Source organism: Strix uralensis, chromosome 6 (genome assembly GCF_047716275.1).
Source record: "Strix uralensis isolate ZFMK-TIS-50842 chromosome 6, bStrUra1, whole genome shotgun sequence".
Classification (NCBI taxonomy): Eukaryota; Metazoa; Chordata; class Aves; order Strigiformes; family Strigidae; genus Strix; species Strix uralensis.
Window position 1 is genome coordinate 34093347 of NC_133977.1, and position 21674 is coordinate 34115020.

General features: G+C 40.0%; 1 protein-coding gene across 4 annotated transcripts in view; it reads left to right on the plus strand.

The window, feature by feature from the left end:
• KALRN (kalirin RhoGEF kinase) overlaps positions 1-21674 on the plus strand; it is a 526142-nt gene that overhangs the window by 276527 nt on the left and 227941 nt on the right. For all 4 annotated transcript variants that reach the window (XM_074873623.1, XM_074873625.1, XM_074873626.1 and 1 more), the window contains exon 10: positions 3594-3716. In XM_074873623.1, the coding sequence (XP_074729724.1) occupies positions 3594-3716 (123 nt within the window). The remainder of the gene's footprint in view (positions 1-3593; positions 3717-21674) is intronic.

The following is a 21674-nucleotide window of genomic DNA, read 5'->3' on the forward strand; positions in this document are numbered from 1 at the left end:
CAGTTATGCTAGTTCTAAAGACATTTCCTTTCTTCAGGGTAAGGGAGTATGTCTCCAAACATGCTGACAGGTAGATGTTTACAAGTGCTGGTGATTTCAGGTTTAATTGTGACCTTTCAGAGTTGTTCCTGCATTTGCCACGGACTAATTGCTTAACATTTCTCATTGTTTTCTCTGGGGAGTAAATGCTTTGTATCCATTCAGATTTATGTTCTTGCTATTGCTTTGCTTACTCGGTTATTCCGTACTTCATCTCCTCATCTAGTGCAAACTTTCTGTGCCTTGTGTGATGGAAACAAAGATGCGATATTTCTCCATGTTTGCAATTTATTGTGAGCTGCTTAGATGGCAAATACCTTATATAAGGAAAAACATATTAGATGCTCATATAAATGTTTAGGATTCTTTTGATAGTTAGGGCTGTCAGATTATCAGAGCTTCATGCTAACACCCTGTATTCTGCTAACTTCCTGGGACACCTCAGCAATTCTCTTAGTCTCTTTATATATATATATTCCCCACCTTCTATGCAAAATGAAATTATAGCATTTATGTTTTTCACTGACTGGTTGTGAAAACAAATGCATTGAAGACTGGAGTGGTCAAATATGTGTTAACATGAGTTTCAGAGCCACAGAAAATGTTGTTAAGCAAGATACTCTTTAAAAAGTCGTGATTTGTTTCTTGTGGGAATCGTGGCAGAAGTAGAGTTTATGGAACAATTTGAACTTGAACTTCTTAAAGAGCAGATAGGGTCTATGAAATCTGAGACATGGCACTCTAAGCAGAGAAATGGTGTAAGAAATAAGTAGTCAAATAGAGTGTTACAGCCAATGTCATTAGTGGACGGTTTATAGATATTTTTTTTTTTTTATCTTGTCTGCTCATGTAGTGTTGATTTATTAAGTGGATATACAATTTTGTCACCTGAAGGGGTATTTTATATCTAATCTTATAAGCTAAAGGATTTGGAAACCCAATCAATACCCGTATAGATGACTTCAGAGGGAAGCTTTCATGTCACAGGAAGGATTTGGTGAATCACCAGGTGGTGCCCTTCTGTGTCAGGCAGTATGGAATAACTGCCCAAATGAAACATGAGACTTTGCTGCAGGAGTTGCCAGCTCTTGGATGAGTCCTGGAGCAAAGTTTTATTCCATATGGATTAATGTTCTAGCACTTTGTTTGGCTGGGTTTTTTTGTTGAGAGTAAAGTATCCATATTTTGACCAATGCTCTGGCCTAGATTCATTGCCTTCATTTTCATCTTTATTTAAAGTGGGCATCATACGTTGTATTTCTTATTCTGAATTGAAGCATGTAATGAAACATCCATTTATAAAATAGAAGAGGCAATCTCTGTCAACAGTCATCTAACAGTGACTAAAGCAGCCTAATATAACATTGGTTGGGATAAAAAATTTATTATTATGTGATTACCACTTTAATGCTATAAGCATGAAAAAGTTATTAGAATAGTTTGCTGTAGAATTACAGTAAATGGCTATCAAATATTAATAAATAGAAAGCACATACTGCATATTACCTTCATATGAAATATTCTGTAAATTAAAGCCATTTGCCACTTAAAAATATATTTAAAAAATAAGGCCTCATTAGATGAGATTTTTTCAAACTTGAATTTTGATCTGGTTCCATATTTAATAGATAAGTTGAAAACTCCTGACAAGAGGAAAGAGAATGTTGATGAAATTCTTTACAGACTGTTAATGACACATGCTAGAAGACCACCCTCCAATAGTTAACGTTATTACAAGTTATATACAGATTCCTGGTCAAGAATATATTGCAGAAAAGCTCTTAGCAGATCAGCTGGCACATGACTGTCAAACAGTTTGAAGGAATGTATTCGGGATTCTTTACCCACAGCAAATGGGAGACAAACTGATAAGAAAAAGGGAAGCAGAAAGCGATGACTGAACTGCCAACACACTTGGTCCTGCTTCCTCATCCCCACAGTGACACTTGTGCCAAATATGTGTTGTCCCTGCAGGACATAAAGTGCTTTGATACCCCATTTTGTGAAATTATTTGTACACCATAGATGAAAAATACCTTGTAAGCACAAAATATTAATTAAAAAAATGCTTTTTCAGAAAAGAAATAGGGTTGGAAAATAAGTATATATACATAAAGCTTTGTTTGTACTTGGAACTGCTTATAAAAATATGCTTGGGATCTACAGTACAGGGAAGACTCAAAGCCCAGGTGGTTTAGATTCTGTACAAGCAAGCCACGAAATAGCTTTACTTGCCTGAAATAAAAAAATAATCGCATCTTCCATTTCTCCAGCCTTAGGTTTCTAGACTTAGTCAATAATATCTGGTCATTTATCAGCCCCACAGAAGACAAGTGGCTCCTTGCACAGCAGGTCTCTCCTGCTTTGGTTCTATGCCACGGGAGAGCCTTTCTCAGGCCAAGCTGCCACGAGTTGCAGGGTGTCCTGCAGCCCCTGCCCAGCATCACTGGGGCCCATGCTTGCTGCTTGCACCTCAGCACTGCACAAAGAAAGGAGGCAGGTACAGCACTCTGCGGTAGTCGCACTATCCTGGGGACGCTTGCGGTGTCTTCTCCTTTCAGTGTGACAGAAATACCAGCTGTTGTTTGCTAGTCCATTAGCATCAGTAGCAGCAAAGATCAACAACTCACTGCAAGTGCAGGGCTCCTTGCTGAATGAAGTCCTAGCTACTTACACAAATACCAGTACTGATCTAGTACTATTTATTCTCTTAGCTTCTGTGTATTGGGAAAGAGATGTAGAAAGGGTGGAGACCACATCCTGAAATTTCCTGAGCTCATATTGTCAAGTTAATTTTTTCTTCCAGCTTGTAGTAGACCCCGAACAGATTTGATCTAAATTTTAGTGCCAGTGTTATTGTGAGAAGGAGCTCCAAATGGATAGTGCTCATAGAGTTGATCTATTTTTAAAACAAAATCCTCTTTAACTTTCAGAATATCAGATTTGCCACTCTACTTTTCCATAAGGATCGGTTACATTTGGAATTGAAAATCTGAAAGACTTGGAGAGTGCATGCAGTCAATATTTTATGTCCTGCAGTAAAGAATTCTTAACCTTTTCATTCTAGTTACTCTGATAATGCTTTCTCTCCACATCAAAATAAATTTTAATTGATCCCTCCACCATGATATTGGGCTCACTTAAGATGCTTCCCATTGAGATCTGCTGTTCATGTGAAATCAGCTATCACTGTTTTTCAGTTTACGCAAGGAGGTCTTAAGAGGATGGTACTTGCTATAAAAGATTCCAGGTTTCTGATTCCTGTTCCCTAAAATCCATTTATGTGAAAGCAAATATTTAATACCTGCCAGGCTCAAATAACTAAGCTAGACTTCAAAATAAATTGAATAGTAAAAATCCAATAATCCTAATTTACCAGTAACATCTACAAACATTTATCTTCTATCCAGCTGGAATGGACTTTGACAGATCTGCATGCGTTTAGCCATAGCAAGCACAAAGCAATACCTTTGCAGCTGTTTTATCCTCACCCTGAGAATTTCTCTGTGCTGCTGTGACAGGAGAGGTAATTGGGTATTCTTCTTTTCTGGCAGGTACTGGACTGGATTGAAAATCACGGGGAAGCCTTTCTGAGTAAACATACAGGAGTGGGGAAGTCTCTACACAGAGCACGTGCGCTGCAGAAAAGACATGATGATTTTGAAGAGGTAGCACAGGTAAGAGTCTGAATCGAAGACTTCTGCTTTTTGGCTTGATTTTTGTTACTCTTCTTGTATATTCAGAAAAAAGCTATTGCTGTTTTGGGTCACACTGCTCTCTTCAAATATTTGGAGCTGAGCAGGATTCTGTCTCCCATATTTGAAAGTTGTCATGCAAACTGCAGAGTATGGTAGCAGCAGGATTTACAGTCAGAAAATCATCACATTGGGTTGATGGGAGGTCTCAAAGCCTATGAGAAATTGCAAACAGTTTACAGGACAGTAATGCAAAGTGTTGGGACATAGAGGAGGACGGTTATGAGCAAGAGCAATAGAAAAATTGATTGTAACTCCTACAGTGGAAACTGAGGACCTTGAGAATAAGGTGGAAAGCAGCAGCTAGTAAAGAAGCAGGGAAGCACTGAAGTGTGTTTGCAGTAAGGACAACTACCTTTCCACTCTTTCCAAGAGTACAGTGTATTATGTGGAAGGGTTTTTTGTTTGTTTTGGAATGAGAGGCAATAATTACAGGTAGACATTATTATTATTATTTATTTTTCTCATAGCACAGGGTAAGCAAGGCTTGTTCAGGAATTTTGGTATGAAGCCAAAAGCTTATAACTTTTCCTCGAAGCATGGTCATAGTAGATGTTTAAACATACATCCTGTCTTTATTTATAGAATTTAAAAGAAAGAGGACCTTTGAAAAGTTCTTCCTTTTTTTTTTTTTTTTTTTTTTAAAGTATCTTATGGCCAGAAATTATCCAGTCTCAACTCTGGCTGTCGGATCGTGTTACACCTTTTTTGTTTGAAATTTGAAGCATCCTCTATCAGAAATTGATCTTCTGTAAAGGTACTTCTGCTTTGAGTATTTCAGATGAAATCCTGGTTAATCTATGTAAAGCAGAATGTATCAAATGCTTTGTCTTCCCAATACACACAAGGCAGGTTATTGCTCAAATATTTCACTGTGGCTTGAGACAAAAATGTATTAGACTTTAGTTTTGTTTTCCTGTAGTACCCTTCCCATGTGCTGGGCTAGTTTAGTTTAAGATGTTTCCAGGAACAGGGACATACTTCTTTCATTGGTCTTCACAGAAACTATTTCACTGCCTGATGGCACCTACTGCCTAGGTAATTTTTTTAAATCTCCCTCATATTCAATTTATATTTCTCTCAATCTTTTTTTTTTTTTTTTACCTTTTTTATATCCCTTTAGTCTTATTTATCTCTCTTAAGGAGATAAATGCCAGGAAAGGAGATGAATTAACAACTCTGAAATATCTGTAGAATGTAAGCATGTCTTCTCCTATGTGCCTCTTAACCATGTTAAACACATTTAATTCTACTAGCATGTTCTTATGAACCAATCCCTTAAATACCTTTGTATTTATTTGTATTTATACCTATTTCTTCAGACCCATTCAGTTTGCCAACATCCTTCTTGATGGAATATTCTTGCTAGTGAACCTCAGTGTTACCTTTTAGCTGTGATGGGATGTCTTTGCATACCATTGACAAATCACACGGCCTGAAAGCAGCAGTTCTAGATTGGTGGGTCTCTAAAATTTCATGGGACCTTCTGTGGATTTAAGCCTTCTGTTAATATGCTTGAATTTCTAGAATTACCTTTTGCAAATTTATTAAAATAGACCTTAGGCTGGAGGTTGCAAACCACGGTTCTACAAGGCCTCATCCAAAAGCACAAGTTAGTGGGAGGTTTCATCCTGAAATCAACATTAGGTGCCTTTCCAGAAGATGTGCTTGAGTCAGCTGTTACTGGATATAACACTGGGGGAACAAATGAAAATGAAGATCGTGTAATATACAGGAGCTGAAACTAGGTGATTCAGTGTCCTTTGTGGCATTAATCTTTTCTAAATCTCTCTTCTCTATGATACATTAGCTTCATAATTCCAGTTACATCTTGCATTTCTGGATCACAGTTAGCTTTTTCTTCTTTTTTACCTCCTCTTTGAGTAGTACTTCACTGGAGATGCAGGAAATAAATTAAGAACAGGTGAGAAAAGACAGAAAAATAACATGGTCTTGACAGGAGAGATGAGAGCAAGCTGTGTAACTGTCTGCACTTAGAAACAACGGCTCACTTAAGGCTTGCTCTACTGAACAATGTAATTTGGAGATACATCCCTTCATTGGGGTTTAGGAACCTTACAGATGTGAAGCTTGCATGCGTAGGTACTAGGGTAATTCAGAATAGAATTATTTCACTTAAGACTTTTCTAACCCCTCTGTTAGTCCTCCTTCTATACTATTCCAGCATTTCTGTCTGTGAATAACTTTACACAGATTTCCATTCAGTTCATGAGGCCAAATTCACAGCAAGGAGCATATGAATCTAGTTCAGTGGATGACCACATGTGTTCAAGTGAAGGTGGGTGTTTGGGAGGAGGATGGAGAGGAAAGAGAAAAGTGTAGTTTACATGGGTATAGAATCTCTTAGGTTCATCTGAATTTGATTCTTTTACATCTTATGAGATAGCATCAATGAGCATCTCATTGCTCTGCCTAGACAATTGTGAGCAGTCATGATCAGTCCCGCACTCTGAGTATGAAATTTATGATGCCTCCTAATTAGAAATAACTGACAAACCTGGCTACCTCCTCCCTGGCCTTAACAGGAATAGTTTCCTCTGGTGCATTCACACCAGAATACTATTGCTAATTTATGAGGCCTGTCTGCAGTGTGACACTGGAATGTGGTGCTGGCAAATGGACATGGGGACATACACTGAGGGGAAGTGAAAGGAATCTCAGGCTTTATCCGAGTTCAAGGACTTGAGAATATAATACTCTGCTTTGGAAAGAGTAATAGCGAGGGTAAGAGGGGAGGCCATAAATTTATCACACCTGGCGTTCTCCTGCAGAAGCTTCTAGTGAGGTCAATTTTGTGATTGGGGAATAAATCTCCCCACTCTGATTATGACCAGTTTTTATTCTTCCTAACTCCCTTCTTGTTGTTTAACTCTTTAGAGCTGGTTGATAATGAATTCTAACTTAAGTTTAATTATTTGTCATTTTTCTCAAGATAGCAAATATCTTTGATATGGCTAGGGTGGATAACTGGCATCGCTTATTCCTAGTATAGCCATATATTAAAGCACATGTGCTAAGATCCTGAAACAAACTGATGAGTTTGCCTATTCCCCTCATCAGGATGCTAATTACTGACATTAACAATTTAAAAGAGTTGTGGGTTTTTTCCTTAAAAATTAAAATAAAATGTATAGTACTGACATACCTGGTGAGATTGACAATATAAGCAATAGTATTTGCTATGGCAGTTCTCTGAAAAAAACACTTAGCCTGCCATACAGTATAAACTTATTCTCCAAAATCTACTTCCTTTTGGCTCCCATATATTTATTCTTACCTCCTATTGTTTCAGGAAGGCATTTGCAGAGGTCAGACTAGAAGCACTTTACATGAGTTTTCTTGATATTTTCAACAGTGGGCAAAACATTAATGTTTTTGAATGCTGCCTAGCTGCATGTAGAGAAAAGTAGTGTATCTGGGATTGCTGCATTGAGAAATGCTCTGATTGACTGACCTGACAAGGCACTAGATTGAGAGGTGGAACGTGCTCCCTCTGTGTCTGATTAGAAACTTCGCAGATTGATAAATCTGGATGTAATGATTCAATCAGGCATGGCCCAAATAGATCACATTCCTGCATACAGCTGTGCTCAGAAAATGTCAGTGATTTTAGAGCGCTGCATTACGGGCCATAGGAAATATAATTTGGGGTCCCTTTCTCTCATAACTGCTGTTTAGACAATGCTCTGGCAATTTTTCTAACTGTATTTATTTTACATGGAGCACAAAGGTGGCAAACGTTTGAGTTGGGATTGTAAAGTCTGAGCTCCTGGGAGGGAGGTTGTTACCTTGTATATACCTGCGACTGTCTCTCAGTCAGTGCTGATACTGTTCACAGGCTGCCACCCTGAAAATGCTGACCTCAGGCCCAATGCCTACCACACAGTGAAATTTAGGAGTTAGGCATTATATCAAGATATGACCAAAGAAATCCCACTCTGGATGTAGCTGCAGTGTTCCTGCAATGACAGCCTCTTTGCTTGACTGGAATTATTTTGTGCAAATCAGACAACTATAGTTCAACCAGTTATGATTGTAAATCCAAAGGTAATTTTGTTTTAGACCCTAACTTTTCCTTTTTCAGAGATTTTATCCTGAAAACCAGTGTGCCTTCCAATTGGAAAAGCCTCCCAACACTTCAGCACTATCGAGTTGAGCTGCGTGTGTTGGAAACCTTTCTCCTATTCTCTCTATATGAAGAGAGGGGCCACAGATCATTCTCTTCCCTTCTGGCATTCCCGGCAATCAGAGGTTAAGGTGGCCTTCTCGGTATCCTCCTCTGCTCACGAAGAGCACCACTGCATTTGTGCTGGTGCAGAATTAGGAAAGATACTGGGGAAACTGCTCTGTTAATCTCTTGCACTATGCTGCTGCAGGACTGAGTGGTTTTGTGCTTTGATCTGAAACAAGCATTTCTGTAGTCTTTCTGCATTTATGAGCTTTTTCATCAGATGTACTGTTAAAATTTCTTATTGGGCAGGTTTATGCGCATTTTTGGCATGCGAACGCCCACCAGTATGTATTTCAACCTGCAGATGGCACTCGCAATGCATTGTAAAAGCCTTTAGCTCTGCTAATGGTAAACAGAGCTGATGTTTCTAATCCAAACTAACCAAACATTGTCTCGAAGTGAAATGAAGCAGAAGTGGAAGCTGGCTCTCATGCTGTCCTCTTGGTGTTCTCCCACCCCTGCCAAAACCCACGTTGTTCAAGGTCACTCAGAAAAACAACCCTCCTATTATTATTTTTTTTAAATGTGAAGCTGGGCGGTCCATGCTTTAATGCAAGGTGGTGCTTGTCATCTCTGTTTATGGGATAAGCTGCTCTCGGATCTGTGGAGCTGCTTTCAAGGCTCTTGGGCCACATTATGCTCACAGCTACAACTGAGTGCTGTATTTAGTACCTGTGTGCGTGTTTGCATGCAATAGGTGGTGTATTTTTCGTGGTAATCTGATGTTTGCTAGGTAAAGTACCACAACTCCAGCATGCAACAGAGTACATGCTCTGAACAGCCTTGGTTCAAAATGTGTGGAATTGTCCCTCATTATCAAACACAGTAAGAAGGTTGCCTGGAGGCTGAGCTGTGGCCATCAAAGTTTATGCAGCTTGTCTGTATGTCCTTGTGACTGACCTTGTGACTGTGCAGACCTTGTGACTGAAACAGTTTTGATTTAGGTACATGGGAGGATCCTGTAGTCCTGACTTTGAAAGTTTTACAGGATGCATTTTGCCAAGGTATACATGCAATGCAGTGGACTGTTCTTGAATTATTACAAAGAAGGAGAGTCAGACAAAATGTGAGCAAAAATGCTGGGCTTTGCAGTATGCCATTTGGGAAGCTATTCACTTTTCCTGTTCTTGAGTATCTGTGCTTGCTTTCCGCCAAGACAACTTTTGGAAGATGATGATTAAACACCCGAACACTGGCTTTGAACAATTGAAGTTATTCTTATGTGTACATATATATTTCTTTTAAGATTCATCTCTTCCTTTTATTCTTAAGGAGGTAAATGTATTTCTTGCAAGGGAAGGCTTTCAGAGGAGACCTTGAAAGTTAAGGGCCTGTATTGTCTACTAGAAATCAAAGATCAGGTGATACTCTAATCTGAGAAGCAATTTGTGCTCCAGTGTTCCTGTCTACAGTATTCCCTTTGTCTCTTGTATAGTTCCTAAACTGCTGTCAATTCAGTGTTTTCAAGAAGATCTTGGGCATAAAAAGAAGTTTAAGTGTTAATATGTTGAAAAATATGATTATATTGTCATGTCAAGTATCCAGTGGATTCAGTAAGAAATCCTGCAGGTAAAAATGGTATTCTCTGATTTCTTAGTCCCACATAGTTTTACTTGAACTGCTTTGAAACTAAGTGAGGTAATGGAATAGTCAGGCCAAAGCTGAATTGCAAACAGCTACTTGTTTGGCCTTCAGGATAAAAAACTAGTGCTTTCCCATACAAATTCCATCTCTGTTGGACATCTTTATTCTAAAGTTTGGCATGAAGTTCAGTACTGATGTAAACCAGCTAGGCATAAATTAGGAGTCCATGTTGATAATGAGCACTTAGGGAGCATTGTCCCAGGGTGATTTTTTTTTTTAATTATTATTATTACTTTTTAAATTTTTGTGACCTACCTGGTTGTTGAAAGGAATAGTTCACTGGGCATACTGGACTTTTCCTTTTGAGTTGGGTGACTAAAATGCCATGTAGGATGAAATAGTAGGCCAAACAGGAGAAAGTAGACAATTAAACCTGGTAGGAATGATGCTCAAAGTTAGCGATAATAACTGTGGTTTCAATAATGCCAAATCTTTTTAACAATAACAAAAACATGAGACAGGCAACAAAAACTCAGCCCTACTCTTATCTTCATCATCCTTTGCATGGTCATTAACAAGTTCTGAAGCTATAATCTGCAGTTTCCTGTTCACTTCATGTATGTAAACGTATTCATTTCTACACAAAGAGGAAAAAATGCCCTCTGGCAGCAGATTACACAGGCCTTTGTACCATGGTGCAGGAACTTTGGTCTTCAGGACTCTTGGTCTCCTCCTGGCTGGCAGCAGGCTGCATCTGGCAGTCACAGGCAGCAGAGAAAAATGAAACTGCCTATATATGGGTTGTCTGTGAAGGTTATCTTGGGACTTCTGGATCTAAAAACTTCTAACAACATAGCTGAAGAGCCAGACAGTTTATCATGGAAGCAATTGTATAACTTTTTGCATGAAGTCTAGCAGCTTCTGGGTGACTCAGGACGTATCTGCATTGCAAGGGCAGAGATACTGAAATCGTTCTGCACAGCCTCAGCCAGGAACCAGAAAGGCTGGGAAGGGCTGGGCAGTATAGCTGTGTTAGATGTAGTGCTGTGGGGACTCGACTGCCCAACCTAAGTCAGAAGCAGGTCACGTAAGTCATGCTTTCCCTGAGGAAGTGTGATACTCTTCAGAGTACGCTGTGGGTATCAGTACCATGCTCCATTGCATGATCTAGACATGGCCATGGAGACTTTATTAGCAAGGGTTACTGAAAGAGTGTCTTGGCTAATCTTCTGAAAGTGATGTAATTGAATTGGTGGCCCTTGGTACTCCACGATATAATGGTAACAGGGAACCTGTTTTTAGAGAGGCCCTATAATGGCACAGAAATCTTCCTGGCAATCACATGAAGAGCTGTTCCTATTACGCCATGTCTCTAAGTTTGCATTTCAGTGTATTTCTTCTCAATCTAGAGGTGATTTTCTTTCCTATTTCTTCCAAAATCACATGACAGCTGGATCTTTTCATTAAACCGCCTGCAGCATGATTCACAATCTAAATACTCCCTATAAAATCTCAAGGCTTGGCAACACAATACATTTTTGACAATTGCCAGGAGCTAGCTTCCTATCGCTGGTTTATTTGGCTAGGTTTATTTTTGTGTCTTTAGAATATGTTCTTTTTATTTGCCTATAAATGCATAATGCTGTTCCCATGGCAGACTGGGAGACAATGAAGCTATTTAAGAAATATGTATTTTTAATTCTAGAGATTCTGGAAAATGGAATTTCTATTGTGTGGAGAATTCTGAGTTTTTGAATTAATTTCATTTTTGAATCAGAAAAGACAGCCAGAATTTCCTAAAGAAGAAAAATACTGGAATTTGTTTTTTCAAGGCCATAAATTTCTTAAAGACAACACTGGAAAATTATAACACCGATGCATTATATAACATGCATACTAAAAATATATTCAATGTGATACTGATGTCTCAACTGAATAAACATACAGCTGAAACAAAAGATACCACTGACAATTTCTGTGAAATATACCCACTTAGATGAACCACTGCTGTTTTGACTGACCTGTGTATGTTGGTGAAAACCACTGTCATCTAAGGGCTTTTGATCCCCTCTGATCATTTTTCTTTGTGCTCTTCTTATTGGCGGGTCAGTGGGTTATCAAACTGTACCTATTGAGTCAGGAAGATTAATTACAGCAATGTGCAAATCTCGTTTGTAGTGATGGTGGACTAGTACTCTTCAGTTCAATTTCTTGTAGCTATTGATAGCAGCGAGGCTCAGTGGGAGAAAAGTGATACTATGAATCTGATAGGCATTTTTGCTTTCTGATTTTGTCCTAGGGCAGTAGAAGGAGCTGCCCATGGCTCTGCTGCTTCCTCCGGGCCAGCCAGTGGTGTCTTTAGGAGAATGACACAACAATAGCCAGAGCAACTGTATTATGACATTGCTGCAAATCACAAATATGCTGCTTTGCAGATATTTGGTAAAGGAAATTTCGTGTAGATTAAGTCAATATCAGAGAATTGTACTCAGTAGCAGAGCAATGTAATTTTCAAGGACAGGTTTTAGGTATTCATCATCATTGTGCAAATGTTCTGGGAATAGACTGAGTCCTACCCATCACACTGCTACACAAGACTTAGAACAGAATCACACTTCCAATTTCAGAGAAATTGCTTATAATTAACTTGTTCTAAAGCATAGAGAATCCAGTTCAATGGCTGTATCTGCACTGCAGAGAAGCTGCTTGGCAGTGTGGTTGTGCCTCTCTTCTTTTCCTATCGCAGGTCCCTAATTGTCGAGATGAAGGATGTCTTCTTATCCCACATCAGGCATTCGTATTGTCTAAAAACTACACTTGCATTATGAGACCATTGCAAATGTTTTATACTGATTATATATTAATAGAAAGTATTCAACCTACATTTTATTGCCTATAAACCTATTTTTTTAATATATTTCCCTGAGATAGAGTTCAGAACTCAGTTTTCCATGTATAGAAATAGGGCAACATCGGTGGATTTACAGAGGTCTTTTGGAATTGCATGTGTGTGAAGAGGGACAAAAATCCTAATGTCTGTATGCATAATTCCCTTGTTGATTCAGTGCGTGTAATCTAGCCGTTAACTGTGGTCTGTGAGGTCTGGTTTTGCATAGCCAAGCTGTATGAAAGCACTGGTTTGTGTCACTATGGAAATGGCATATGGTTTGAGGCATTTAGGCATCTTTGTTTAGTGTGTGGTTCAGAGCACTACCACATGCAAAAGCACAGGTTGCTGTTCTCCTTTGCTGAGCTAGGGAGAGAAATTCTTGAGATTGACATGAGAAAAGCAGGCAGAATCAGCCTTCTCATGTCACTACACTTAAATTGAAGCTTGTTTGGGGAGAAAGAAATTGCACAATTTGCAAGAAGTCAGGAACTGAGACAGAAGGTGTTTCTGAGCTGTCAGTGAGTATGTGCACATGTGTTTGTCTAGCACGGTTGCCTATATTAGTATGCAGCTAATACAATAGAAACCAATATGTGCTCCAAAACAATGACACCGTGTCCTATTAACATGCAACCCTCATTATGATTAGAGTGTTTTGTTCAATGCCTAAGGGTTGTTTTTTCTGCAGTGTAGGTAACTCCTTATGACATTAGTGAGATCCACAGCTATTCGGCAAACGGAGAGCAGAGCCTGCTTTTGCCTCCCCTGGAGTAATATTAGGGCTCATCACAAAAGTGCACAGCATAAAAGAGCGCTTGTGACTTATTAATATCAGGGAATGGAAAGTGCAGCCTTCACGTTAAATGTGTCAACCTGAGAGCTGAAGCAAATGCATTGAGTGCTCAGTGAAATGAAGGGTGTTTCTGCACGGAGGGGAGAGGTGGCTGAGAGCACTAGTTTTTGGTGTCTGGCTCCTGGTTGTTTTGCCTGTGGCCAGGATTTATATCGACAACCAGAACTTGGATTTGTCAATGTCCACACATCAAAGTTGAGTGCAGGAAGGACTTGAAACCTGCAGTGCTCCATGGTGGGGAAGAGACGTCTAGTACCATTTCAGTGTTACTTTCTGTAGTCTTCCGCACTTTGTTTTAGGCTCAAAAGGGACCTAGTTGAATCATTTTTAAAATCAGAGGTATGTGTTTGTTCCCACCACAAAAGCAGCTCAAATACTGCCCAGCCAGGAATGCATTCACACCATTCCTCCTCTGTAGACAGTAACTATTGCTGACTTGTGTCACACAGTGGCAAGCTGTCCTTCCCAGTCCCAGGCCCTTTCCCAAAGGATTTGTAGTTTTATCGGTGCCAAAGCACAGTTCCTCAGTGCACAGAGTGATGGGCTCCATTCCCGCTTCACTCCTCTGTCATGCATTGAAAACCAAATGGGAGAGAAGCAGCCTCGCAGCACAGCCAGGGCTGTGCAGCCATGCTGTAATATCAGTCAACTCACGAGAGTGTGTGCTCCCCCTTGGGATTGGTAATTGGGTCACTAGGTCATTTAACCAATGTAAATTTAGGTTTTTATAGTTGCATGTAAATGTGGGACAGAAAAAAAAATGATACTTCAGAGCACAGAGCACAATCCGATTTGTGTGCTAGGACAGGGATACAATATAAGGAGATTATTTTGGGATGAGAATGGCGAGGGGAGTGTGAATTGCTGCTTGGACCTGCTGGGCATGCATCCAGGTGTGGGGGCAGGTGCCCAGATCCTACTGCTTGGGGTTTGGCACAAAACTGTGACTTCAGGATAACAGGCAGAGAGAGATCAAAAGACAACTCAAAGAGAATTTCTCTGATCTTTGTTTTTGTCTCATATTATGTCCAGTCATATCCTTTGGGTGCCTTATTTGGGATTTTTGGAGGAAGGGGGATTGGATAGGGAGAGGGAAGGATTCAGCAACAGTAAATAAAGAATACACTAGAAAGCTCTCAGGATTTTTTTAATAGTAAAAAATTTGGCAGATGTTGACTATAGAGGCAGTATCTCATATGCCTGCAATATTCTTGGAGACCTACTACATGCCAAAAATCAATACATTTTATAGCACAAAGATCTCTGGTGGGAATGCTGTTCTGTACCAGGTCTCTCGTTGTAGGTCATTATTAAGATATATTTATCTCAGATCATGCGTGGCCACCTAATAAGAGCCAGAAATAAAAAAATGTTATCTTTCTGAATTGTTGGCACGATTATGGATAACCTGAATTGAATTTCACACAGTAGAGCACATTTTTAAAATATGCCCCATATGAATGCTTTCTGACCAACATGGAAAATACTAGTTCCAGTCTGGAACTTTTCTAAAGTAGATGAATAAGTCTGGTGTAAAATAAATAAATAAAATGGTTTATTACTTCCAGGGTAGTGAAAACCCTTTATATTTTTCCTCATTATAAATACGCAGTACATCCCACTAACTCTTACAGATTATTTTAATCTTTTTACATTTTAGGGAAGGTAAAGCCCTTAGTCCATTTTGCTTTGGTGACACCTCTGAAGAACTAATTTGATGGGTAAGCTGTACAGACAGTTCAGGGAAATAACACTGGTGAAAAATGGTTTATAAATCTAATAAAATTTAGAGAATGGTTTCTACTCATTTGAAACAAATTCCAATGTGTAAACCATGACTGAGAACTGAATTAATGTTGACAGTGAAGAGACTCTGAATCCAAAGGGACCATCTTGCTGACCTGCACCTAAGGATGCTGAGCTGGAACAGGGAGATGAAGTAAAAAGTTACTTCAACTATAATTGAAGCCGGGGAGGCTGCTTTATTCTTGTAGATAGCAGAGGAGCACTCACCATCAAATTATCTGAGGTCCAGAGAGGAGGGGGATGAGGACAGAGGTTATCTGAGTGGTGGGCAGGTGGTGTGTCACTATTTCTGTTCTCAGGCTATGTTGAGAAACCTCCTTCTGACAAGTGGAAATATCCAAACTGTCAACAAAACAGAGCTGTTGGTGTTTTATTCTCATCATGTGTTTTGTCTCTGGCAGGCAGTGTGAGGTTTACTCTGGATGGATAGACCTATTTTTAAGTGATTCCTTGCTACAAGTTAAACTTACTTGGGCAAATAGGAGGAATCCAGGAGAACACCAAGGGCCTCCCTGCTTCCCTCTGAGTCTAGAGGGAATATAGACAGTGCTAGCACATGGCACCAGCTCAGCTGCATCACAAGACGTGATGCCCTCACTGAGAGCGTCTCCTGCACCACTCCCACCTGGGTCAATGCATGGGAGCAGATGCAATGCAGTGTGTCAGGGAGGTAATCTGTGTTTTGAAGGAGCAGCAGCAAAAATGTCATTAAATCTCTGCATCCTTTCTGAGGTAGCAGCAGTGCACTGACCCTGCTAAAAGGCTGTGGCATGTCTTCCTCCGTACTTTTTCTGTCAAACATCAGTTTTCTTGTCAGAGATGGCCTTTAACTTACAGTAAAATAGAGTTCACTGCAAATCTTGAGGTCCTGTGATGCATTCATGGTAGACTTACCTTTTTGCAGCAGCCTATGTTGCATTTTTGTCACATAGTACCAGACAGAAAGAAAGTATGATTGTTTTGCCCGTACAAACCTCATGAAGTTCAACAAGGCCAAGTGCAAGGTCCTGCACATGGGTTGGGACAATCCCAAGCACAAATACAGGCTGGGCAATGGGTGGATGGAGAGCAGCCCCGTGGAGAAGGACTTGGGGGTATCAGTGGATGGAAAACTGACTATGAGCCAGCAATGTGCACTCGCAGCCCAGAAAACCAACCGTGTCCTGGGCTGCATCAAGAGAAGTGTGGCCAGCAGGTCGAGGGAGGTGATTCACCCCCTCTACTTCGCTCTCGTGAGACCCCACCTGCAGTGTGTGTCCAGCTCTGGGGGCACCAACATCAGAAGAATATGGACCTGCTCGAGTGGGTCCAGAGGAGGCCACGAAGATGATCAGGGGGCTGGAGCAGCTCCCCTGTGAGGACAGGCTGAGAGAGTTGGGGTTGTTCAGCCTGGAGAAGAGAAGGTTCAAGGAAGACATTCTAGCAGCCTTCCTTAAAGGGGCTACAGGAAAGATGGGGAGGGGCTCTTTTTCAGGGACTGTAGGGATAGGACGAGGGGTAACAGTTTTAAACTGAAAGAGGGTAGGTTTAGGTTAGAAGTAAGAAAGAAGTTCTTCACTGTGAGGGTGGTGAGGCATTGGCACAGGTTGCCCAGAGAAGCTGTGGCTGCCCCCTCCCTGGCAGTGTTCAAGGCCAGGTTGGACGGGGCTTTGAGCAACCTGGTCTAGTGGAAGGTGTCCCTGCCCATGGCAGGGGGGTTGGACTAGATGATCTTTAAGATCCCTTCCAGTCCAAACCATTCTATGATTCTATATGCAGTACTGTGTTGTGCTCCAGACTGCCTAGTCTCTGTATTTGGCTATATAGAAATTCTTAAGCTGAAAGCTCTGGAGAATTTGGGTCAAATTTTGTTGAATTTTCTTCTGTTAAACATTATCTTGTTCTATAAACAGTTCCATGGCACTCAAAATGTGCTTCAGGAAAGGTGTTATAATCTGTCTCTACATTAATGGAGATAAAGGCACAGCTGAGTCGGGTTAGGGGCTGTGGGGGAAATGGGGAGAGGAAATGCTTTGCTGTCTTACTGAAAGCAGATTCCATAAAAACCTACACACTAGAAACAAAGCCAGGCAGTTTACAGAATTTACATCCTCACAGGTTTATTTCTGCCTCTGTTTTCAAGGCAGTAGTGCTGCCAGTTGTATCTGGTACTGACTTTTCCCAGTGCTTCTGACAGTCCAAAGCCTTTTCATACTGCCATTGCTGTGAAATCTCCAAACTGCGAGCATGATACTAGACTCAGAATGCCTGAAGTTATTTCAGTTCAGGAGACCTGCAGGACTTGATAAAGCTGTCATGATTGCACTCATGTCTGCAGGGCTCAGAAAAGATGCGAGCTGAGCCTTTGGGACAGAAAACAATACTGTGCCCTCCCAGATTGCTGCTCACCTCGGGGCTGCCACGCGTTTCTTTGTTTCTCTACTCGCCTTCCCTTTTCCCTCTGTTATAAAGAAGTTGTGGAGCTTTGCTGTGAACTATTGGACTTTTGATGATATTTATCATTTGGGAAGCTTTCAAAATGTTGCATTTCACTCTTTCACTCCTGACAGTTTGCCTTCTTGTGCTCCCTTGTCATTCCACAAAAGAAAATGCTTTCCTCACCTTTGCTGAGTGACAAAGGCTCAGTTACCTTACAGTCACTTGAGCAGCTCTCAATCATACGCTCACCCAATTATCAAATCATTATGCAGTGATAATACGGTTTTACTGGTACACTTGCTGTGCTGCATAACATGAACCAATATCAGATTATATTATTTTTTGGCCTTAAAACCAGTTTGGTTTAATTCTTGATACCAGAACTACTGTATAATGGCATCTTAGTCTGTTATTTTGTCTTCACTGTTCTGCTCTCATTGCTGTTGCTCACTTTCATGTGCCTGTTACTATGCAAGGATGTTCTCAAAGAGAAGAGATCAAGCTCTTCTCAGGGATGTTACCAAGGATCAAATACTAGGATAAAACCTGGCCAATAAGCATCAGTTTCAGATGTCTTCCCTAATCCTTGTAGATCATTTTACAGTCTATAAAATATTGAAAATATTGAAACAGCAAGAGGAGTACCTCATCATCTCATTTTAATATGCTGTTTAGATATGCTTCTTCCAGAAGAGCAGTAGGGTGACAGGAAAAAAAAAACCCTCCTATAAGTGTAAAATGAGCCTACATATCAAGTAGGTACTGTTTCTATTTAGGGTGCCTTAAGGTGCCAAAGTGAGGTATAACTGCTGGCTTTGAAGGGCTGTGAGACCACCTCAGTTAAAACTGCCAAGCTTTTTCAATGCAGTCTTTGAAAATTGTTTCCACTGATGTTTCTTTAGTTTGTAAACACAGTTGTTTGTTTATTAGACCCAGTGCATGAGCCTTCCTGGGGCAATGCTTCTTTCTCAGCTGGCAACCTCTCTTGGTCTCAGGAAAGAGGCCGAAAATCGGCTTTGTGAGACTAAAACTTCATTCTTGTGCCAGAGGGATGTTCTTTCAGTTCCTGTGTGGATTTTTGCAGATCAAAACTTCTTAAATCACATCTCACAAAGTGTAAAAGTGCATGTATTTCTGGTAGTTTAAACTGCAGCTTCTTCAAGGTTATATCAGACTCCAGTGTAATCATGCAATGATATGCCCTCCTTATAACACAGTGTGCAGATTGCTTCCCTGGAAAGGGTAAGACTATTTGCTTATCTCATATTAAGCCAGTGCTTAGCAGTTTATTTAGTAGAGGAGATTGCACATATATACTAATTAAAAGAGGGAGGAAAGGGGAAGTTTGCCAGGCTCCAGGTGAGACCTTTGGTGGGTGTAGTCTTTCTGCCCACAAAAAGAATGAAATCCCTTGTCTTCCCCCTTGCAACAGAAATAAACCAATCTTGCAACCTAAATATATATATAAGCAGAGGTTTGAAAAGTCTAGATCTTTGCCAAATATGCTTTTGAGTATTCTGATTTAGAAGAAGAAAATAGTTCTGGTGGCATTCAAAGTAAAGCCCTTGCGTAGATGGTACTCTTTAGTAGTGATAGAAAAGTTCAGTGATAGTTAAAATGACCACACTGAGCGAAAAAGTTAGCTTATTCTTTGTGTGTATGTGGTATGTGCATGCCCATGTGCATCTATGTGTCTTTACATACTTATTAATATTGGATTTGATGCGTGATATTAGGTGGCATTTAAAACATTATTTCAGTATATATTTCACTGACGTTTCATTGAATAATGGTTGGGATCACACCAGAGTTTATTAGTGTGATTGTGGTAATAAGAGTATTTTCTACTTGATATATGACTGCACTCCTGATTGAGATGAACAGTTGATGTGATAAAATATACCGTAAGCAGCATTTTTTTTATCTAAGGTAAGCACTCAATATAAAATAGCACAAAGCATTATTTTAGCTAATGTATTTCCAGCTATTAATTTTATTCTTGCTTATTTATTAGTTTGAAGGTCTAAGGTAGCTTTTAAACAATTTATCTGGGGTTTCAGCATTTGATGTAATGTGTAAGTGTTACTCTTTTAAATTCAAATAATAAATTCATCTCAGTTTGTATGTGAACCCTGAGGGAAAATAGTAAATAAAAGATAACAATACATGGAAAAATGTCTGGTTCTTGGAAATGGTTAGTGAGGGTGCTGTGTCATATCAACCTTGTTATTCCTGGGAACTGGTTATTTCTCATTCATGCTGAAAAATCTCTTATGCTTATATAATTCACTGAATTACTGAAGGTGTGAAGTAGTAATTAGTATCAGCATGGTATTATATATGTCCTCTTAGCCATCTGAAATGGGAGCAAACTTCACATTCCCCAAATCTTTTGATGTTCCTGAACTTAGCTGTGCTTCAAATCATAGAATCATAGAATGGTTTGGGTTGGAAGGGACCATTAAACGTCATCCAGTCCAAACCCCCCACTACAGTGAGCAGGGATGTTTTCAAGTAGATCAGGTTGCTTAGAGCCCCATCCAGCCTGACCTTGAGTGTTTCCAGGGATGGGGCATCTACCACCTCTCCGGGCAACCTGTTCCAGTGTTTCATCACCCTCATCATAAAAAATTTCTTCCTTATATCTAGTCTGGATCTACCCTCTTTTAGTTTAAAACCATTACCCCTTGTCCTGTTCCAACAGGCCCTTGTCCCCATCTTTCTTATAAGTGCCCTTTAAGTATTGAAATGCCACAATAAGGTCTCCCTGTAAAATGTCAGTGAGGAGAGTAACAATGTATGAGTAAATGCAGATGCTCAGCCAGAAAATATCCAAAGAAAAATAATTTAAAACATTGTCAATGAGCCATGGTCCCACAATGGGAGCTGAGATGCGTAAGGCCCTTTCAACCCCATGTACAGCTGCAAAGATAGCTTTTCCAGGAGCTGGGAGAGAGGTTTTCTATGCAGTGCTGCTCTGCTGAAGCATAGGTGACATTCCAGGCATTCTGGTTCCTAGACTGTGTTCGCAAATAGATGCAGTTCTGATAATAGTAGTAATTTTGTTGAAATTGTAAAGTGGTTGATACTTGGACACACGATGCTTGCCCTCACAAACTTACCTGAGACCCTCATTTGTTAAACTACTTAAACAGTTGTGATTCATTCATTTGAAGGTAGGCATGTTCTTACATGTTCATCAAAAGATGAATATAACAAGCTGTAGTATTTGAAGAGCTCAAACTTCAGGAAGGACAGTGCAAGGAGAACTGCAGCAAAATTATGGCAAGAAAAACTTAGGATGAATTGCCATATTTAAGGAAAGAACAGTCTGCAGAAGAAGGTGATGGAAACTTCATTAACCTGGATATTTTCTGAAAAGGTCTGAAGAAGTTTCCATTCTAGCATACCGTAGAGAACATTCCCGTACTGATAGAGCAAGTGGCTGCATGACCTCAGAGACATTACTTCTGTAACTGTAATTCCTGTGAAGTCTGTTTTGAATTAGAGCAACAGAGCACAAGCAAGAATATAGGTCTTGATTTAATTATGTGAAATTCAAACTGAATAAAATCACATCTAACATTAGATCATCATATGCACTTAGCCTTTGCCCTTCTTAAGGGAGGAGGAATTTTGACAAAGATGGATGCTTCCTTAAACCCCAGATTTATTTATCAAAGAAATGCTTCGTTTTGGTCACTCGTTTTAGTTTTAGAATATCAAGTTACTAAAGATATAATTCTCCACAAAAGCCTGACTGTGAGATCACTTAACCTAAACAAAAACTGGAGCTAATTTTAACAAAGTGGCTTGAGCAAAGAATCTGATAGCAGTAACTGAGCTTCATCATTAAGAATAACAGTAGTTTATAAGGATTGAGAAGAAATGCAGCATCAGCTCCATAATTATAATTTTGCAAATGTGAATCATGCTGTAGTTTCTATGGGGAGGAATGCTACCTGCTGTCTATGCGCAGAACAGGGCTACAAGGCCTCCAGAGTTCTATTTTCAGCCCTTTGACATTTTTTGGTCTCCTGCTGCAATCTTGAGTAAATGGCTAGGAGGCTGACCCAG